The 17,399-nt window shown below is 45.9% G+C and overlaps 1 protein-coding gene across 1 annotated transcript in view; it reads right to left on the reverse strand.

The window, feature by feature from the left end:
- Positions 1-3,055: 3,055 nt before the first annotated feature.
- LOC147460844 (zinc finger (CCCH-type) family protein) overlaps positions 3,056-17,399 on the reverse strand; it is a 100,507-nt gene continuing 86,163 nt past the window's right edge. Inside the window, exons 11-14 of the mRNA XM_086508533.1 lie at positions 4,506-4,601; positions 3,948-4,226; positions 3,790-3,833; positions 3,056-3,686 (exon numbers count right to left, since the gene is read on the reverse strand). Coding sequence (XP_086364659.1) covers positions 3,437-3,686; positions 3,790-3,833; positions 3,948-4,226; positions 4,506-4,601 — 669 coding nt within the window. The 3' untranslated portion in view covers positions 3,056-3,436. The remainder of the gene's footprint in view (positions 3,687-3,789; positions 3,834-3,947; positions 4,227-4,505; positions 4,602-17,399) is intronic.

Genomic DNA, 17,399 nt, shown 5'->3' on the forward strand with positions numbered 1-17,399 from the left:
ACAAACAAAGTATGGGAGATACCTCATGGAAATGACGACTACACATGGATTAGCCATACTTAATGGCTTACAGCGATTTCCTGGAGCAGCCAGTTTCACATGCTTTCCACATAGACATGGGGCCAGTACAGTGGATTATGATATGACAAAACCGAGCTTTATCCCCTGCATTCAGGATTTCACAGTGGGAGCCAAGCCAGTGGGCATAACAATAGACCATGCTCTCTTGACACTATCCGTTAAATTTCAGTATAGTACAACCGAGACATCAGGAAGCAGGTCACACACCCGCTAACCATTTACTCCAGAGACTGATTTTGTTTATTCAGAGGAGATCTGGCACCGTCTATTGGAAGGCACAGCTGGCACAAATCGTACAGGCCTCTCAGTGGAGGACTGCACCACGCTACTGACTGAGACATTGCACGGGGCTGCATCAGTGGCATACCTACACACTCAGCCGGGCAAGAGACGACATTCTGGGAGCATGCCCCAGAATAGTTGGTATGATGAGGAATGCAGAGAGATGAGAGACCAGCTTCAGAGGGATCTTCAATTAGGAGTCATCACTTACAGACAGTCTCTGATTGCTTTCCGACGCCTTGTGTGACGGAAGAAGCGAGCTTACCTAGCCCAAATAGAGCGAGACTTGTATCAGATGTTCTTGAGTAGGGACTCAGGAGAGGCATGGCGTCTCTTCCATGAGCACTCCCCTCCCCCAGTGATATGCTGATGGAGGTTCTCGCAATGTTGTTCAATCCTGCCATGTGTGAGGGATTACCTGAGACTTGGAGATTGTCTAATATTTTGCCCATCTTCAAGGTTGGTGACCCTACAGAGCCTGGGAACTACCGCACTATCATGGTTGGACACACATTGGCGCGGTTGTATGCATCCATCCTGGAGCAACACTTGAGTAATTGGGCAGAGGGTGAGGGGGTACGAGCAAAGGGTCAAGCCAGCTTCAGGAGGGGTTTCTCCACTCTTGATCATATTCTGATACTCAGGGCCATCATTGAGGAGGGCAGAGCACATGGGAGACGAATATATTGTAGCTTTGTGGACTTTCGTAAAGCATTTGACATGGTACCAAGAGCTCGATTGATGCGCAGACTACAGGAGATGGGGGTGCCCATAGAGGTGATTTGGGGGATTATGGCTTTGTACAGATTAGTGATGAAACAGGGCTGCCCATTGTTCCCTACTCTATTTGGTATGTATGTTCTGAGAGGAATGGAAAGGATGTGTTCACAGGTTTAGTTCCAGGAACCTAGGACAAAGTTATGGCTCTTTGATACTTTGGTTGCCTCTACTATGTTATATGGGGTGCAGGTTTGGGGACCTTCTATAGGCCAAGATGGGTGGAGGCGTATGGAGAAGCCCCTAGTATCTATGATCTCTCGGCTGATTAGAGCCAAGGTTTCTGTACCGCATGATATCATTCGAGCGGAATTAGTTGCCCCCCCTATGGAGATTGAGGCGCTCACAAGATCAGTCTCCTTTGTACACAGTCTGTGGGATACTACCAGAGACAGATATGCCAGGGTGGCTCTAGAGTCCTCCAGACAATTAGCTCTTAATGGGGATACATCATGCTTGTATGCTCAGATGACATCATGGTTTCAGACACATGGTTTCACCATGGACAGGTTGCCTCCTTTTCAATACTCTCTTCAAGCACCCTTGAGGTCTCTGACACGGGTAGAGATTAATAGACTCATCCGTCAGGATTTGATCCAGTTGGACACGAGGAGGACATGGATAGAGCCGTTACAAGAGTTGGGCACAAAGATGGCTTTCTATAGAGAGCATCTTCTCCACCTCACGGGGATGGGTTTGTAATTCGACCTAGCTATATGGACACGCATCTTTCGCATGGTCTGCGTTGTGCCATTGGCCAGATACGCACGTCCTCAAATCAGCTCGAGATTGAGACTGGCAGATTCAAAGGGACACTAGCAAATAACAGAATATGCCGCTTATGCCATCTAGAGCCAGAGACAGAAGTACATTACATATGTCATTGCACTGTGTACTATGAGATACGAGGCCGTTTTCACTGTCTAGTCAGAGAAGGTTTTGGGCCTCTATCTAGGGTCATGATGTATGAGGATCAAAGATGTCTTGGGCTTTATCTACTTGAGTTCCACAAGCATAAAAAAACCTTACTGAGGAGAGGTGAAGAGAGACATCCCCAGAGACAGATCACAGATTTCTTTACACTACATAATGTACACCCAGAAGAACAGCAGAGGAGCAACCAGCGACGGTGGAGAGGTCTACCCGCACTACTGGCATTCTCATAAACCGAGCATTGGAGCTAGGGAGATCTAGACGACCCCGAGGGAGGAGAGGAGCTACACAATTTTGAAGGAGGCTATGGCAAAATATTCAAGCCATACTCTTTCGTCGTCCAGAGTGCAGATGAAGATGGATCTCTACTCCCCTCCCATATTGTCTTCACATTGTACTTCTTAGTTTAGGATCCCGCAGTATTTATATTTTGTTATCCTAGTTTAATTTATTTTGTTAATCTGACTTTGTATCAGATACACCGCATTGTAACTTTCTGGTCTCATAGGTCACTTTGGCCTTTTGAAGACGTTAATATAACATTTTATTTCATTTCTCTCTCTCTCTCTCTCTCTCTCTCTCTCTCTCTCTCTCTCTCTCTCTCTCTCTCTCTCTCTCTCTCTCTCTCTCTCTCTCAGGTACGAGTGAAGATTAGGGCCCAGCTTATTTTAGAACTGAAGTCTGCTGGGCACGCCCATGAGGGTATAAGTGGAAAGCTTCTCTGCACACAAATAGGCGGGGAGCAGCATGGGTAGGTTGGGCCTGATGGGAAAGGGAAGGCCTTTCTCCACATACAATAAACTTTGCTTTCAATCTTGAAGGTATGTGGCCTTACGCAAGATGTTGACATGGGTGAGAGAATTCTTGAAGAGATCGCTATTCAGGGGCTGTGAAAGGCGTCCAACAATACTGCGAAAAGAATCTTACCTTAGCCTTTATACTAACGAAGTTTTCAATCAGCGACTAGACCAAGGTGGAACCATTTTTGTTTTCAAAAACAAGAGAATCTCCTTGTGTGTATAAATAATATGGAAGAATCACTATAAATGTAAACAAATTAGAAATATTGGTAATTAATTTTACAATCTCTAACCCTATGATACCCCTGAAGGGTGCTGTTCTCACCAGCAGCATCAATCCTGCTCGCTAAAAGATGAAGCACCAATTGGCAACTTCCATCCACAATTTCATGACGACAACCTTTGCGTGAGCTCCATCGTTTTTTATAGCTCTCACAGGAAGCTCACATTAAAGTTGTTTGTCTGCCAGTCCAATTTAAAGAACTAGAGGTAGAGAACCCCTCATGGATTTTGCCTATTGCTGCATTGCCATCTACATAGAACAGCTCTTGCACAATAAAATGTCATCTTTCCATCAGCATTATCATCTCACAGTGAGGAGTGTGTGGAAACATGTCAACAGCCACAGCTTTAACTGGTGAGAAAGGACTGGACGTGGGCATCGACTTGACACGCTGTCGAGCAAGCCCCACCGCACTCCTCCTCCAGGGTCCCCCCCTTTGCCCTGCTCCTTTTCCAGGATCCCCTGTTCCACTTGGTGTGCAGAGCTCCACAGCATTAGCTAGAAGAGTGTCTGGATTGCATGACACGTACCTGTGAACCCATGCCACACAATTTAGTAGCGCATGCGCATGCACGCACATGCAATTTGGAATATATGTAAACTACAGTTTTCAAAAATCAAGAAGCGACTCACACTAATCTGTGAATCCTCTCATGTGTTCTAAGCAGTTTTAGCACCTGCAAACATCCAAAAAGTTTGACCAAGCCTTGCAATGGTTAAAACCTTTATTACTCCATGTTTCGAATGCCAACACTAGGCATACACAAAATATCTGTGCAAGAAGTGATTACCACAGGATGCAACCCACTTCTGGGTGGGTCCACTAACACCACAACAGACGTAAATTTTCCAGACCCCAGGTTTTCCTTTTCACCATCTTCCGGGTGAGAACCCAACTCATTCTGGTTTGTAGACGCATCATCCCCTGTTTGTACGCTTGACAACTCTGTCGAATCAAGAAACTTGGTTGGAGCCTCAACAGTTCCCTTCGGTTCTTTGTCTGCCACTCCATTCGAATGTTCTTCCTTCATAAGGTATTCATCAAGCAGGCTCTGCATGACATCTTCGGCCTACACAATCAAAGCTAATCACAGCCAGTGCAAGAGATACTTCAAGGAGATTACTTAAATTCAGGATCTTTTCGCTTGGTAACATGTGAGGAGATAGCAATAACTCTTCAATGCTAAGAAAAACCACTATAAAAATGTCAAAAACACTGTAGGCTACGGATGTGTCAGTGTGGCCCATGAGGTCGGATTCTATGCCTACCTCGTCCACCCCAATTTAAGTCCCACCTAAAAATGCATTGCGTACCTAAAACATTCTTATCTAAACATCTGAGCAAGTACCTTTCCGCAGAAAAATCGACAATTCTTGATGCCGTTTATCTCAGCGTTTGTCCAAGCATCTGCAACTGCAGCACCATTCATCTCAATCCCAATGACCTGCATCAAAGTAAACTGACTTATTTATTTCTTGTTAGCGGAGCTAGGACAAAGATTTCTACTTGTCTGCATGGGCACACGTGCACACACACACTTTTTAAGTTTTGTATTTGATACCTAAGAGCAGATATTTCTTCTACTTTAGAACACCTTTTCTCAAAGAATCCTGACCTACATATTGTTGGTATGCACTCAATGCCCACCTCTAAGTACTGCCTACCTACATTATTTGTTGCACACCTTGTAAGGCCCCCATATCACGAGAAGCCATTATGTATAACTTTGGTGGGAACCCTAGCCTGGATAGGATGAGGTCCCGAGCAATAATCCATCGAGCAACTAACGCTTCATGCATTATTACCCCTTGTATCCTCCATCTAGAGTTGTCTAGATCGCTATCTAAGCTCTACCTTGTGAGCGAACAGGTGAACAACACCATCATATTGTACCTTGGTGGTAATCAAACTTTTGGTTCTTGTCACAAGCTTGTGACATGGCATGCCCAACCTAAAAGATGGCCCAAGAGGTTACAACTTTAAACTCTATCTGACCAACTTATGGACACTGGCTGAGGGGCCTAACCCATAAACACAGAAAGCCTAAAGGCTGGCTGGAGGTTCCGCAAATTACAGGCTGCTACTCACGTGGCACTGTTGTACGAGCGCTCCGCGTTTCACGCACTAGGTGCTGACGTTGCAGGGCTGAGTGCTTTTGAACTCGAGCTTTTGGGGCTCTGCTTTTGGGCATGCCTTGTACTGTTTATAAGTGCCCTACGGCCAGTCTTCTGAGAGCATCTCGACGCAAAGTCTTGGAGAGCTAAACCCTCAAGGAGTTGTACCTTTGTAAAGCAATAATAAACAAATACCAGAAGGGCTGCCACAATTTGGGGCCAATGCATCTACGGACGGAACTCCGCCGTTCTGTGTCGACTCTCCTCTTCTCTCTTTCTCTCTATTCAAGTTAAGTTATTTGCAGATCTTGTTCGTGTGTTGCTATTGATTTCTAGCTTGGAGTGTCCAAGTGTCTCAACATCAGAATCTCCGGATCTACTACCATTGTATTAGCATTTTGTGCAATCTAAGCAAATATCTTTCTAGAGATATGGTGTCAGTCCTCTCTCTTCGCGGCTTCCCAATCTTCCCTCCCAAGTTCAATGTCTGACGAATGACCCTGTTTTTCTCAAATTCCAAGACATTTAAGAGCAGACGCTTGTCTGAGTGATCTGGACGACAATGCAAGGAAGGTTTAGTGAATGAGAAGTATGGTAAGTCTTTAGAAGACGGTACGATTAAATCAGTATGCCACGAGGGAGGAGATGTTGTAAGCATGCTTTGAAGTTGTGTATGCAATTGAGTAAGGTTGTGGCTTGACTCAGAAACAAGCTAATGTAAGTCGTGTAACTCTTTTTCAAGCATATGCAACTTCACAATCTGATAATTGCTTTGAAGTACTTCAGGACTGGGTTTTGTATGATCAATCATTATAACATAAGGGGTAATAAAGACTTTATCATTATCTAAGATAATAAAATCTTTACCCTTGATCATACAAAACTGTATCAAGAATGCAAAGGATGACGAGGCAATTTGACTCATTAGTCTAAAGGAGTGTCTACAAAAGGTTTTGTCTTCATTTTCAAAAGTTTCTGAATGTTGACAATCCTTTATTCTCATTGCTCTAGACTTGGTAGGGGTTTAATGCACAACAGGAGAAGAGATAGGTTTTTGAGAGCTAATAACATAATTAGATGAGTCTATATTATCAATACTCAATACTCTATATTATCAATACTCAATACTCTATTTTACTATTTCTGAGTTTAAGGTAGGTTAAATGTCTACCTCCCAATTTTCAGGTAATTTTAGTTCCGTCCATGCAATTTGATCACATCGCAGCATTTGAGAATGATCATCACAACGCATAATGATGTTTTGCCATTTATGATCTTTTTTCTCTTTTGCTGTCAATTTCCTTTCATAAATTGCAGGAAGTCCTGAGGTTAGTGCTCTTCCTAAAACACAAAAAGCAATTTCTAAATTGGAGATCATGTGCTTTAGATCACAGCCGACTATTTTAATTGCAAGAGTCAAAGCTTCGCCAAAATAGAGGTCATCTAATGACACATTGTAATTCGGGCAAACTTACAGAAAAATTGGTCCATTTGCTAAGTTGCTTTCAATTCCTCCGACTAATTGGTCTTGCAAATTTCGATGTCTGGTATCTAGAGTTATTACTAAACAAGATACTTTTAAACTTGCTCTGAACAGAGGGTTTACTCCTATTTGTACACAACCAAGATGAACAAAGTGATAGCCCTTTTTTATGGCTTCAACTTTATCATGCTATAGGATCTCGGTGAGCTTTATGAAATGCATTTGATTATCTGTAGGGATAGATGCAACTGATCTATTATTTAAGTAAACGGTTCAAGCTTCAAGTTAAAATAAATTTTTATATTTATATATATCATCGGGTTTCAGGTCTGGTATCTATCATTGGACAGATGGTTCTGCTTCTTCTGCAACTATGGAGAGGTGTCCAAGAGAGTGGGTCACTTTTGACAGTGATTTGTTCAAGAATGCCATTGAAATTTTACCTCATATTGGGTTGAGAGGTAGAAGTTTCAACGAGAATTTTTACGAGAATTTATCGAGGATTTGTGCCTATGGCTATATCCCAAAGCCGGCGGTGACCTTACGACCACGTGACCTTGCCATACGACACAATACAGAATCCCACCCACCTACTTAGCTTTTTCACCATCCCACCCATACCGATTGGAGCCGACCACACCTATCTTGCTCTCTCTCTCTCTCTCACTAGCGACGCCACACCCTACACATCCATGACATGCACCCCACACACCACAATCCATTTCACACATGAGCTAGTCCCCCTTATACTCGGCAGAGGTCAAGGAGAGGCTCCTTCTCCTCCACCCCTCTACACCACTACCTACGCTTGCCTCCAGCATCACATCTGTTCTTCAAACATCAACCATCAGCTCTTTCCCACACACCACGCATATAAGCCACACTTCCCCTAGGGACTATGGCACAGAACTGTTGGTATGCTGATGAGTACAGAGAACTCTACCGCTGGCTACGTGCGCAGCAAACTCTTGAAGAGATCACTGACCGAGAAGACAGACGCCCGATGAAGACACTCACGCCCCCAAAGCCGTGAGCTTTTGAGGAGGCACAAGGGCAGAGCTATACCACATGTTCATGAGCATGGATAGTGCCATAGCATGGTGCACCCTTCAAGAGCAACGACCGACTACTCCTATTGAGGATCCACAACTCTGGCACGATGATGCAGAGAGACTCTATGAGGTGCCACACGAGTCTCCGATTCCACAACCACCAAGGCCTCGACCCACGAGTTCTTCCTTCTTCACAACAGAGATGGTCAAGAAGCCCATCACCGCCTACACCACCGCCGATCATTAGATCATACATGATGACAGAGTGAGCACCTCATTTACAAAGCCGCCACGATAGCCCCATTGATTGCACATGCATTCAACCGGGCTATAGGAAAGGGATTTCTAGAGTGGACCAGGTACACCATTGTGTTGATGCACAAATCTGGAGACACCTTGAACCCAAGAAATTACACGACCATCGACCACATCTTCGTTCTGCATTGCCTCATTGATGGGGCAAAGGTGCGGAAGAAGAGGCTTTACTGCTGCTTTGTGGATTTCCGCAAAACGTTTGACACAATCCCACGAGATAGGCTCTTTTGACTACTTCAGAGTCTGGGGATACCCTCAGAGATGATATGGGCCATCTATGCTCTATTAGAGAGTGATTGGGAGAGTTCGTTGCCTAGGTGGTCCCTCTCCCCGACCGTCTTCAGATTCTACATCAACGAGATCTCCAACTACATCCTTCGAGCAACACGGGTAGGAGCTGACCTAACGAGTACTCCAGTCCACATTATGCTATATGCTGATGACATTGTATTGATCTCAAAATGACTTGTGGGCCTACAGCGCCATTTGAGCGCCTTGGATGAGTTTTGTACACATCGGGGATTGACAATGAACCTTGGGAAGACCAAGGTCATGATCTTCCACACCTCTAGATCAATCCGACGAGCAGCCACATTTGCAGCGGTAGGAGGACCAGTAGACGTGGTCACCTCCTACATCTTCCCAAGAGTCACATTCACAAGTAGCCAGGGACCCTTCTCCATGGCACAGGCCGCCACTGACAGACTCACCCGAATGCATACAATTTCTTATCTGTTTCAAGGAACACACATAGTGCCACAAGACATCAGCAAGGCAAAGCTTGCCCCCCCTCCCCCCGAATGCATACAATTTCTTATCTGTTTCAAGGAACACACAGTGCCACAAGACATCGGCAAGGCAAAGCTTGCCCCCCCTGCCCCCCCCCCCCCCCCCCCGTGGAGGCACTCTTTCAAACAATATGCTCTATCCAAAGAGTGAGAGAGCTCCCGACCGACAGACTCACATGGCGAGCATTTGAGTCAGCTATACAAATAGCAAAGTGTGGGTACGATAGAGCATGGTACACACATGTTAGAGCATGATCCGGAGCACACGGCCTTGATCTTGAGAGTTTACCACCTTTCTAGTACGACCCTGACTCCCCCCAGCTTCATCTCTCACGTGGTGAGAGAAACATAGTGATCCGACAGGATCTTTGGCAACTCCATATAAGACAGACTTGGATCACATCTCCCCTCCAACGGAAGATGTCACACTTCAGAGATCATTTTCTTACCATATTGGAGGACGTGTTCATACAGCGACCACGCTATATGGACACCTACATGCCTCACAGCTCACGGGTGGCGATTGGGCAGCTCAGAGTGTCATCACACGGACTAGAGATCGAGGTGGGGCGAGCTCATGACCGTCCCAGGAAGGAGAGAGTCTATCGAGTATGCAAAGAGGAAATGGAGAGTGAAGAGCATTTTGTTTGCAGATGCAGAGCTTATGCTGACATTAGAGGCCAATATGAGCCACTATTCAGAGGGCAACCTACCCTCAGAGAGATCATGCTCTCTCTCTCTCTCTCTCTCTCTCTCTCTCTCTCTCTCTCTCTCTCTCTCTCTCTCTCTCTCTCTCTCTCTCTCTCTCTCAGAGGGTGGTCACTAGACTGGTACGACGTGATCTATTTTGATTAGATACACGAAGGACATGGATATAGCCTATGAAAGAGTTGGCCACAAAGATGACTACATATAGAGAGCATTTTCTCCAAGTCACAAAGGACGGATTCTTATCTAAGCTTGCCTACATGGACACTCACTTGTCCCACAGATTACGATGTGCTATGGACAGATTTGAACATCATCACATCGGTTGAGGATTGTGACCGCCGGCGGATATTGAGGCATTTTCGCTCAGGCCACGTTGAGCCAACTGTGTCAGAGAGAGCCATAGACAGAGCTTCACTATATATGCCATTACAACACACTATGAGATACGCGGCCGCTTTCACTGACTCTTTAGAGAGGAAATTTTGGCCCTCTATCTAGAGTTATGAGATACCAAGATCAAAGATGTCTTGGCCTTTTTTTCTATTGGAGATTCAACGATATCGAGCAGAATTACTTAGAGAGAGAGAGAGAGGCTCACACACGTTTCTCCCCCAGAGACGGATCACAATGTTCTTCCATCCAGAGATTGAGCGGAGACCAAACCAACCAAAGAGGAGGGATACAGGGCACATCACTAGCAGAGGTATACTGAGCAATCGAGCAGTCGAGCTCGAGAGATCGATAAGGAGATGTTCCCATCGATGGAGGAGGTTGCAACACAGAATCAAACCTATATTGGCGAGACATCAGAGATGCCCTATGAAGATGCGAGCCATCTCCGGATTCTAATACACATAAGATTACCTGAGACTTGGAGGTTGTCTACTATTGTGCCTATATTCAAGGTAGGTGATCCTACAAAGCCTGGAAATTACCACACTATTATGGTTGGACACACATTGGCACGATTGTATGCATCCATTATTGAGCAGCAGTTGAGTAACTGGGCAGAGGGTGAGGGTGTACGGGCAAAGGGACAGGCAGGTTTCAGGAGGGGTTTCTCCACTCTTGACCATATTCTGACACTCAGAGCTATCATTGAGGAGGGCAGGTCACATGGGAGACGGATTTATTGTAGCTTTGTGGATTTCCGCAAAGCATTTGACATGGTACCGAGAGCTCGACTGATGCGCAGACTGCAGGAGATAGGGGTGCCCACAGTGTTGATTTGGGGAATTATGGCTTTATACAGATCAGTGATGGGACATGTACGCACCCCAGAGGGGATATCTGACTTAGTTCACTCCACTATCGGGGTGAAATAGGGTTGCCCATTGTCTCCTACTCTATTTGGTATGTATGTTGATGAGGTGTCTGATTACATTGACAGAGAAGGTGATAGAGGTGCCCAGCTGGCAGGGACGTGGATCCCATTGTTGTTATATGCTGATGATATTGTCTTGATCTCTGACTCACCAGAGGGTATGCAGCGACAGTTGGATGCATTACACAGTTTTGCAGAGGATAGTGCATTGTCTCTAAACCTTGGTAAAACCAAGGTCATCATGTTTAACACCACACCGCAGTGGATCAGGAGATCGGTACCGACCTTCACGTATGGTCAAGAGATTGTGGAGTATACAGATGCATACACTTACCTTGGGATAGTCTTCACTGGGCCGAGGATTTCTTTGGGGAGAGCAGCAGAGACTAGACTGACCAGAGCTTATGCGGCCTTGGGAGGCTTGGAGAGGATGTGTTCGCAGGTTCAGTTCCAGGAACCTCGGACAAAGTTATGGCTCTTTGATACTTTAGTAGCCTCAGCTATGATGTATGGGGTACAGGTATGGGGACCTTCTGTAGGCCAGGATGGTTGGAGACGTATGGAGAGGCCCTTGGTATCTATGATCTCGCGATTGATTAGAGCCAAGGCCTCCGTACCTCACGCGATCATTAGAGCAGAGCTAGCTGCCTCCCCCATGGAGATTGAGGCGCTTACCAGATCAGTGTCCTTTGTGCACAGCCTATGGGATACTACTAGAGACAGATATGCTAGAATGGCCCTTGAGTCTTCCAGACAGTTAGCTCTACAGGGGGACACTTCATGCTGGTATGCACAGATGACTTCATGGTTTCAGACGCATGGCTTCACCATGGACAGGTTGCCCCCTTTCCAGTATTCTCTTCAGGCACCCTCGCTGTCTCTTACACGGGTGGAGATCACTAGACTCATTCGTCAGGACCTGATCCAGCTCAACACCAGGAGGACATGGATAGAGCCACCTCAGGAGTTGAGCACGAAGATGGCTTTCTATAGAGAGCATCTTCTCCACCTCACAGGAGATGGGTTTGTGATTCGACCCAGCTACATGGACACACATATGTCTCATGGTTTGCGTTGTGCCATTGGTCAGATACGCACATCCTCACATCAGCTCGAGATTGAGACTGGTAGATTCAGAGGGATACCAGCAGACAGCAGGATATGTCGATTATGCCAGAGAGAGCCAGAGACAGAGTTGCACTACATATGTCATTGCACAGTGTTCTATGAGATACGGGGGCGTTTCCACTGCTTATTCAGAGAGGGTTTTGGTCCTCTATCTAGGGTCATGAGTTATGAGGATCAGAGATGTCTTGGACTATATCTACTTGAGTTACACAAGTATAGAGACACTTTACTGGGGAGAGCTAGAGAGAGGCAGTCCCAGAGACACATTACAGATTTCTTTTCACTAGATATGGGACAGCCTGAGGAGCAGCCACCACTGCAGAGCTCGTCCCACACTCATTCGACCACTACTGGCACTCTCATCGACCGAGCATTGGAGCTACAGAGATACAGATGACCGCGACTGAGGAGAGGAGCTACACAGCATCGACGGAGACTACAACAGAAGATTCGAGCCATACTCTCTCGACATCCAGAGTGCAGATGAGGATGGATCCTCACCATTTCTTCCATCTTTGTTTCACACACTGTTACATCCAGTTTACTGGGTACCTATTGTATCAGCTGCTACACCCACGTAGTTTTAGATTGTAGTAGTAGTAGTAGTATTTTGTTCCACTTCTAGTTCTTTTCTAGTTCTTTTGTACCCAGACATGGTATTAGATTCACTATTTTGTAACAGATTGGTCTCATGGTTTGCGTTGTGCCATTGGTCAGATACGCACATCCTCACATCAGCTCGGGATTGAGACTGGTAGATTCAGAGGGATACCAACAGACAGCAAGATATGCCCATTATGCCAGAGAGAGCCAGAGACAGAGTTGCACTACATATGTCATTGCACAGTGTTCTATGAGATACGGGGGCGTTTCCACTGCTTATTCAGAGAGGGTTTTGGTCCTCTATCTAGGGTCATGAGTTATGAGGATCAGAGATGTCTTGGACTATATCTACTTGAGTTACACAGGTGTAGAGACACTTTACTGGGGAGAGCTAGAGAGAGGCAGTCCCAGAGACACATTACAGATTTCTTTTCACTAGATATGGGACAGCCTGAGGAGCAGCCACCACTGCAGAGCTCGTCCCACACTCATTCGACCACTACTGGCACTCTCATCGACCGAGCATTGGAGCTACAGAGATACAGACGACCGCGACTGAGGAGAGGAGCTACACAGCATCGACGGAGACTACAACAGAAGATTCGAGCCATACTCTCTCGACATCCAGAGTGCAGATGAGGATGGATCCTCACCGTTTCTTCCATCTTTGTTTCACACACTGTTACATCCAGTTTACCGGGTACCTATTGTATCAGCTGCTACACCCACGTAGTTTTAGATTGTAGTAGTAGTAGTAGTATTTTGTTCCACTTCTAGTTCTTTTCTAGTTCTTTTGTACCCAGACATGGTATTAGATTCACTATTTTGTAACTGATTGGTCTCATAGGTCATTTTGGCCTTTTGAAGACATTAATATAACATTTCATTTCATCTCTCTCTCTCTCTCTCTCTCCTCTCTCTCTCTCTCTCTCTCTCTCTCTCTCTCTCTCTCTCTCTCTCTCTCTCTCTCTCTCTCTCTCTCTCTCTCTCTCTCTCTCTCTCTCTCTCTCTCTCTCTCTCTCTCTCTCTATATATATATATATATATATATATCTCGACATCCAAAGTGCAGATGAGGATGGATTCTAGTAGTAGTAGTAGTATTTTGTTCTAGTCTTTTTGTACGCAGACATGGTATCAGATTAACAATTTTGTAACAGTTTGGTCTCATAGGTCATTTTGGCCTTTTGAGGATGTTAATATAACGTTTCATCTCATCTCTCTCTCTCTCTCTCTCTCTCTCTCTCTCTCTCTCTCTCTCTCTCTCTCTCTCTCTCTCTCTCTCTCTCTCTCTCTCTCTCTCTCTATATATATATATATATATATATATATATATATATATATATATGGATGCACCCTCTCTCTCTCTCTTACACAGTCCGAGATCACTAGGCTCATCCGCCAAGACGTGACTCAGCTAGACACCAGGAGGACATGGATACAGCTAGTATACGAGTTGGGCACGAAGATGGCATTCTATAGAGAGCATCTTCTCCACCTTACGGAGGACGGTTTTGTGACGAGGCCCAAATAAATGGACACCCACTTGTCTCATGGGATACGATGTGCTATTGGCCAAATACGCACATATTCACACTAGTTGCGGATCGAGATTGCGAGATATTGCGGAGTACCAACAGAGGCCAGCACATGCCCCATGTGTGACATAGAGCCTGAGACAAAGTTGCACTACACATGCCGCTGCCCCGTCTACTACGAGATACGAGGCGACTTCCACTGCTTGTTCACAGAGGGATTTGGACAACTCTCCAGAGTCATGCAGTACGAGGATCAAAGATGCCTGGGTTTGTTTTTGCTCGAGCTGCACAGCCACAGAGAGAGCCTGGCGAAAGGTCAGGCTAGGAAGTCTCAGAGACAAATCACAGACATCTTTAGAGCAGACACTGGACACGTGGAGGAGCTACCACCACAGCAGAGTTTGTCGCCTTACACCAGAGGCGCACTGATCGATCGAGTGACCGAGATGGAGAGATCCAGATGCCCACGACTGCGGAGGACTACACAGCATCGACGGAGAATCACTTTGGCCCGACATGCACGACGCCCGATCAGACTACTGACCATGGAGGAGATTGATTAGATCTGCCAGCGACTGATGCTGGATCTCTTGTGATCTATCTTGTGATTTAGCTATCCTAGCTAGTTGCTTAGTTCGCACCTAGCAGTTAGGATTCCATAGCATAGTAATTTCATTTTGTCCTTTTGTTACTTTTGTTACTCTGACTTTGTATCATATCTACCACATTGTAACTTTCTAGTCTCGTAGGTCACTTTGGCCTTTTGAAGACGTTAATATAACCTCTCTCTCTCTCTCTCTCTCTCTCTCTCTCTCTCTCTCTCTCTCTCTCTCTCTCTCTCTCTCTCTCTCTCTCTCTCTCTCTCTCTCTCTCTCAGATGACCCTGCACAAGATACGGCAGCCGTCAATGTCTCACTTGTTTGCAAGCCGCGAGCAAAGGCAACCTTCATGCTCATGAACAAGCGGATGGCGCAGATGGAGAAGGAATTGAAGGAGTGGAAAACAGAGATGGAAGGATGGTGGAAGGAGAAGGCCAACCTCCTTCAGATGATCTTCAATGAAGGCCGACAATGGAAGAAGGAGAAAGAGAGCCTTAACGCAGAAATACAGACACTCAAAGAAGAAATCTCAGCCCTCAAACAGGAGAACCCAAACATCGAGATACGGACAGTCAAAAAAGAACTCTCAGCCTTTAAAGAGGAGCTTGGTGATAGAGTAAGCAATGGACTAGACGAAGGCGAATTTCAGCCCTCGGTAATAGATGAAATCAAGGAAATCAACCAACAGGTAAGGATGATCACAGAGGATAAGAAACTGAGTGTGGCAAAGACATCTTTATGGGCGGAGATGATAACAAGGACACATAAAAAGGCGGATGAGACCGAAAAATGGATTTAGGTCGCCAAGCAAGGGAAAGGTCAAGAAACTCCTTGTACACCGACGCTTATCAACATGACTCTAGAAGAGGAACAAAGAAGGCGGATGCGAGCACTACATGTGAGAGTGACCGGTCTCAAGGACATAAACAATCTGGAGAAAGAGGTCACAAGCCTTACATCCATGATGGGGATAAAGAAGCCTTTGCACACAAAGGCATGGAGGGTAGGTAAGAAAAGTGATGGCACGGGAGAGTCTTCAAAGGGGAGAGCTCTCATACTACCCTTCCCCTCGTTGGAAGAGAAGAAGGAATTCTTGAGGAAGAGGCCTACTCTCAAAAAGACAGGTATTTCCTCGGTGATGACCTGACTCTCTCACAGCTCGCACATATGAGGGAGGTAATGCAAGAGATTACACCGGCAAGGGAGAAGGGAAAGATAGCCTTCGACAGAGAGGGGCGGGTGGTGAATTTAAAGCGGCGCACTGCATGACGGTGCGAGACCTATGGGACCACACTGAAGATGGCTACATGGAATTGTAATGGGTCTATGAGGTTCGACGTAGGTGCATTCGAGGACACTTTCAAAGACAAGGATATTGTATTCTTCTCAGAGACTCATCAGGCCCCTAGACAGGTGATGCAACATGCCGTAGGATACAGATGGGAGACAACTCACAAGACGAATGCGAGATCTGAGCATGGGAGTAGAGGATCAGGAGGAGTAGCAGTGCTATTCAGAGAGGAACTACAACCATTAGTGCATATTATACGAAGAGATGATCATGCTAGATATATGTGGGTGAGACTGAGATCTGACACAGGTCGATTCCTATATATTGCCATATGTTACTTTCCTCCCAGTACATCAGTGTATGCTGCATCTAGATGATGACATTTGGGAGTTTTCTAGCGATGGTGATATCATTCTCCTAGGGGACTTCAATGCCCGAACGAGCAACTCGCAGACAGTATTCTACGACACTTCAGATGAGATGCTTAGAGAGCTGGAGTTGAGACTTGACAGATGCTCAGATGACAGAGAACAAACGGAGTATGGGAGATACCTCATGGAAATGATGACTACACATGGATTAGCCATACTTAATGGCTTACAGCAATTTCCTTGAGCAACCGGTTTCACATGCTTTCCACATAGACATGGGGCCACTACAGTGGATTATGTTATGACACAACCGCGCTTTCTCCCCTGCATTCAGGATTTCACAGTGCGAGCCAAGCCAGTGGGCATAGCAGTAGATCATGCTCTCTTGACACTGTCCGTTAAATTTCAGTATAGTACAACCCAAACATCAGGAGGCAGGTCACACACCCGGTATACATTTACACCGCAGACTGATTTCGTTTATACAAAGGAGATCTGCGACCGTCTATTGGAAGGCACAGCTGGCACAAATGGTACAGGCCTCTCAGTGGAGGAGTGCACCACTCTACTGACTGAAACACTGCATGGGGCTGTATCAGTGGCATACCCACACACCCAGCCGAGCAAGAGACGACATTCTGGGAGCATGCCCGAGAATAGTTGGTATGATGAGGAATGCAGAGAGATGAGAGCCCAACTTCAGAGGGATCTTCTTTTAGGAGTCATCACTTACAGACAGTCTCGGATTGCTTTCCGACGCCTTCTGCGACGGAAGAAGCGAGCTTACCTAGCTCAGATGGAGCGAGACTTATATCAGATGTTCTTAAGTAGGGACTTCGGAGAGGCATGCCGACCCTTCAATGAGCACTCCCCTCCCCCAGTGATTACTTCACCTGATGTGTGGGGCCAATATGCGACATCAATA

The sequence above is a fragment of the Adiantum capillus-veneris genome, chromosome 3 (assembly GCF_014529385.1).
Source record: "Adiantum capillus-veneris isolate H3 chromosome 3, ASM1452938v2, whole genome shotgun sequence".
Classification (NCBI taxonomy): domain Eukaryota; kingdom Viridiplantae; phylum Streptophyta; class Polypodiopsida; order Polypodiales; family Pteridaceae; genus Adiantum; species Adiantum capillus-veneris.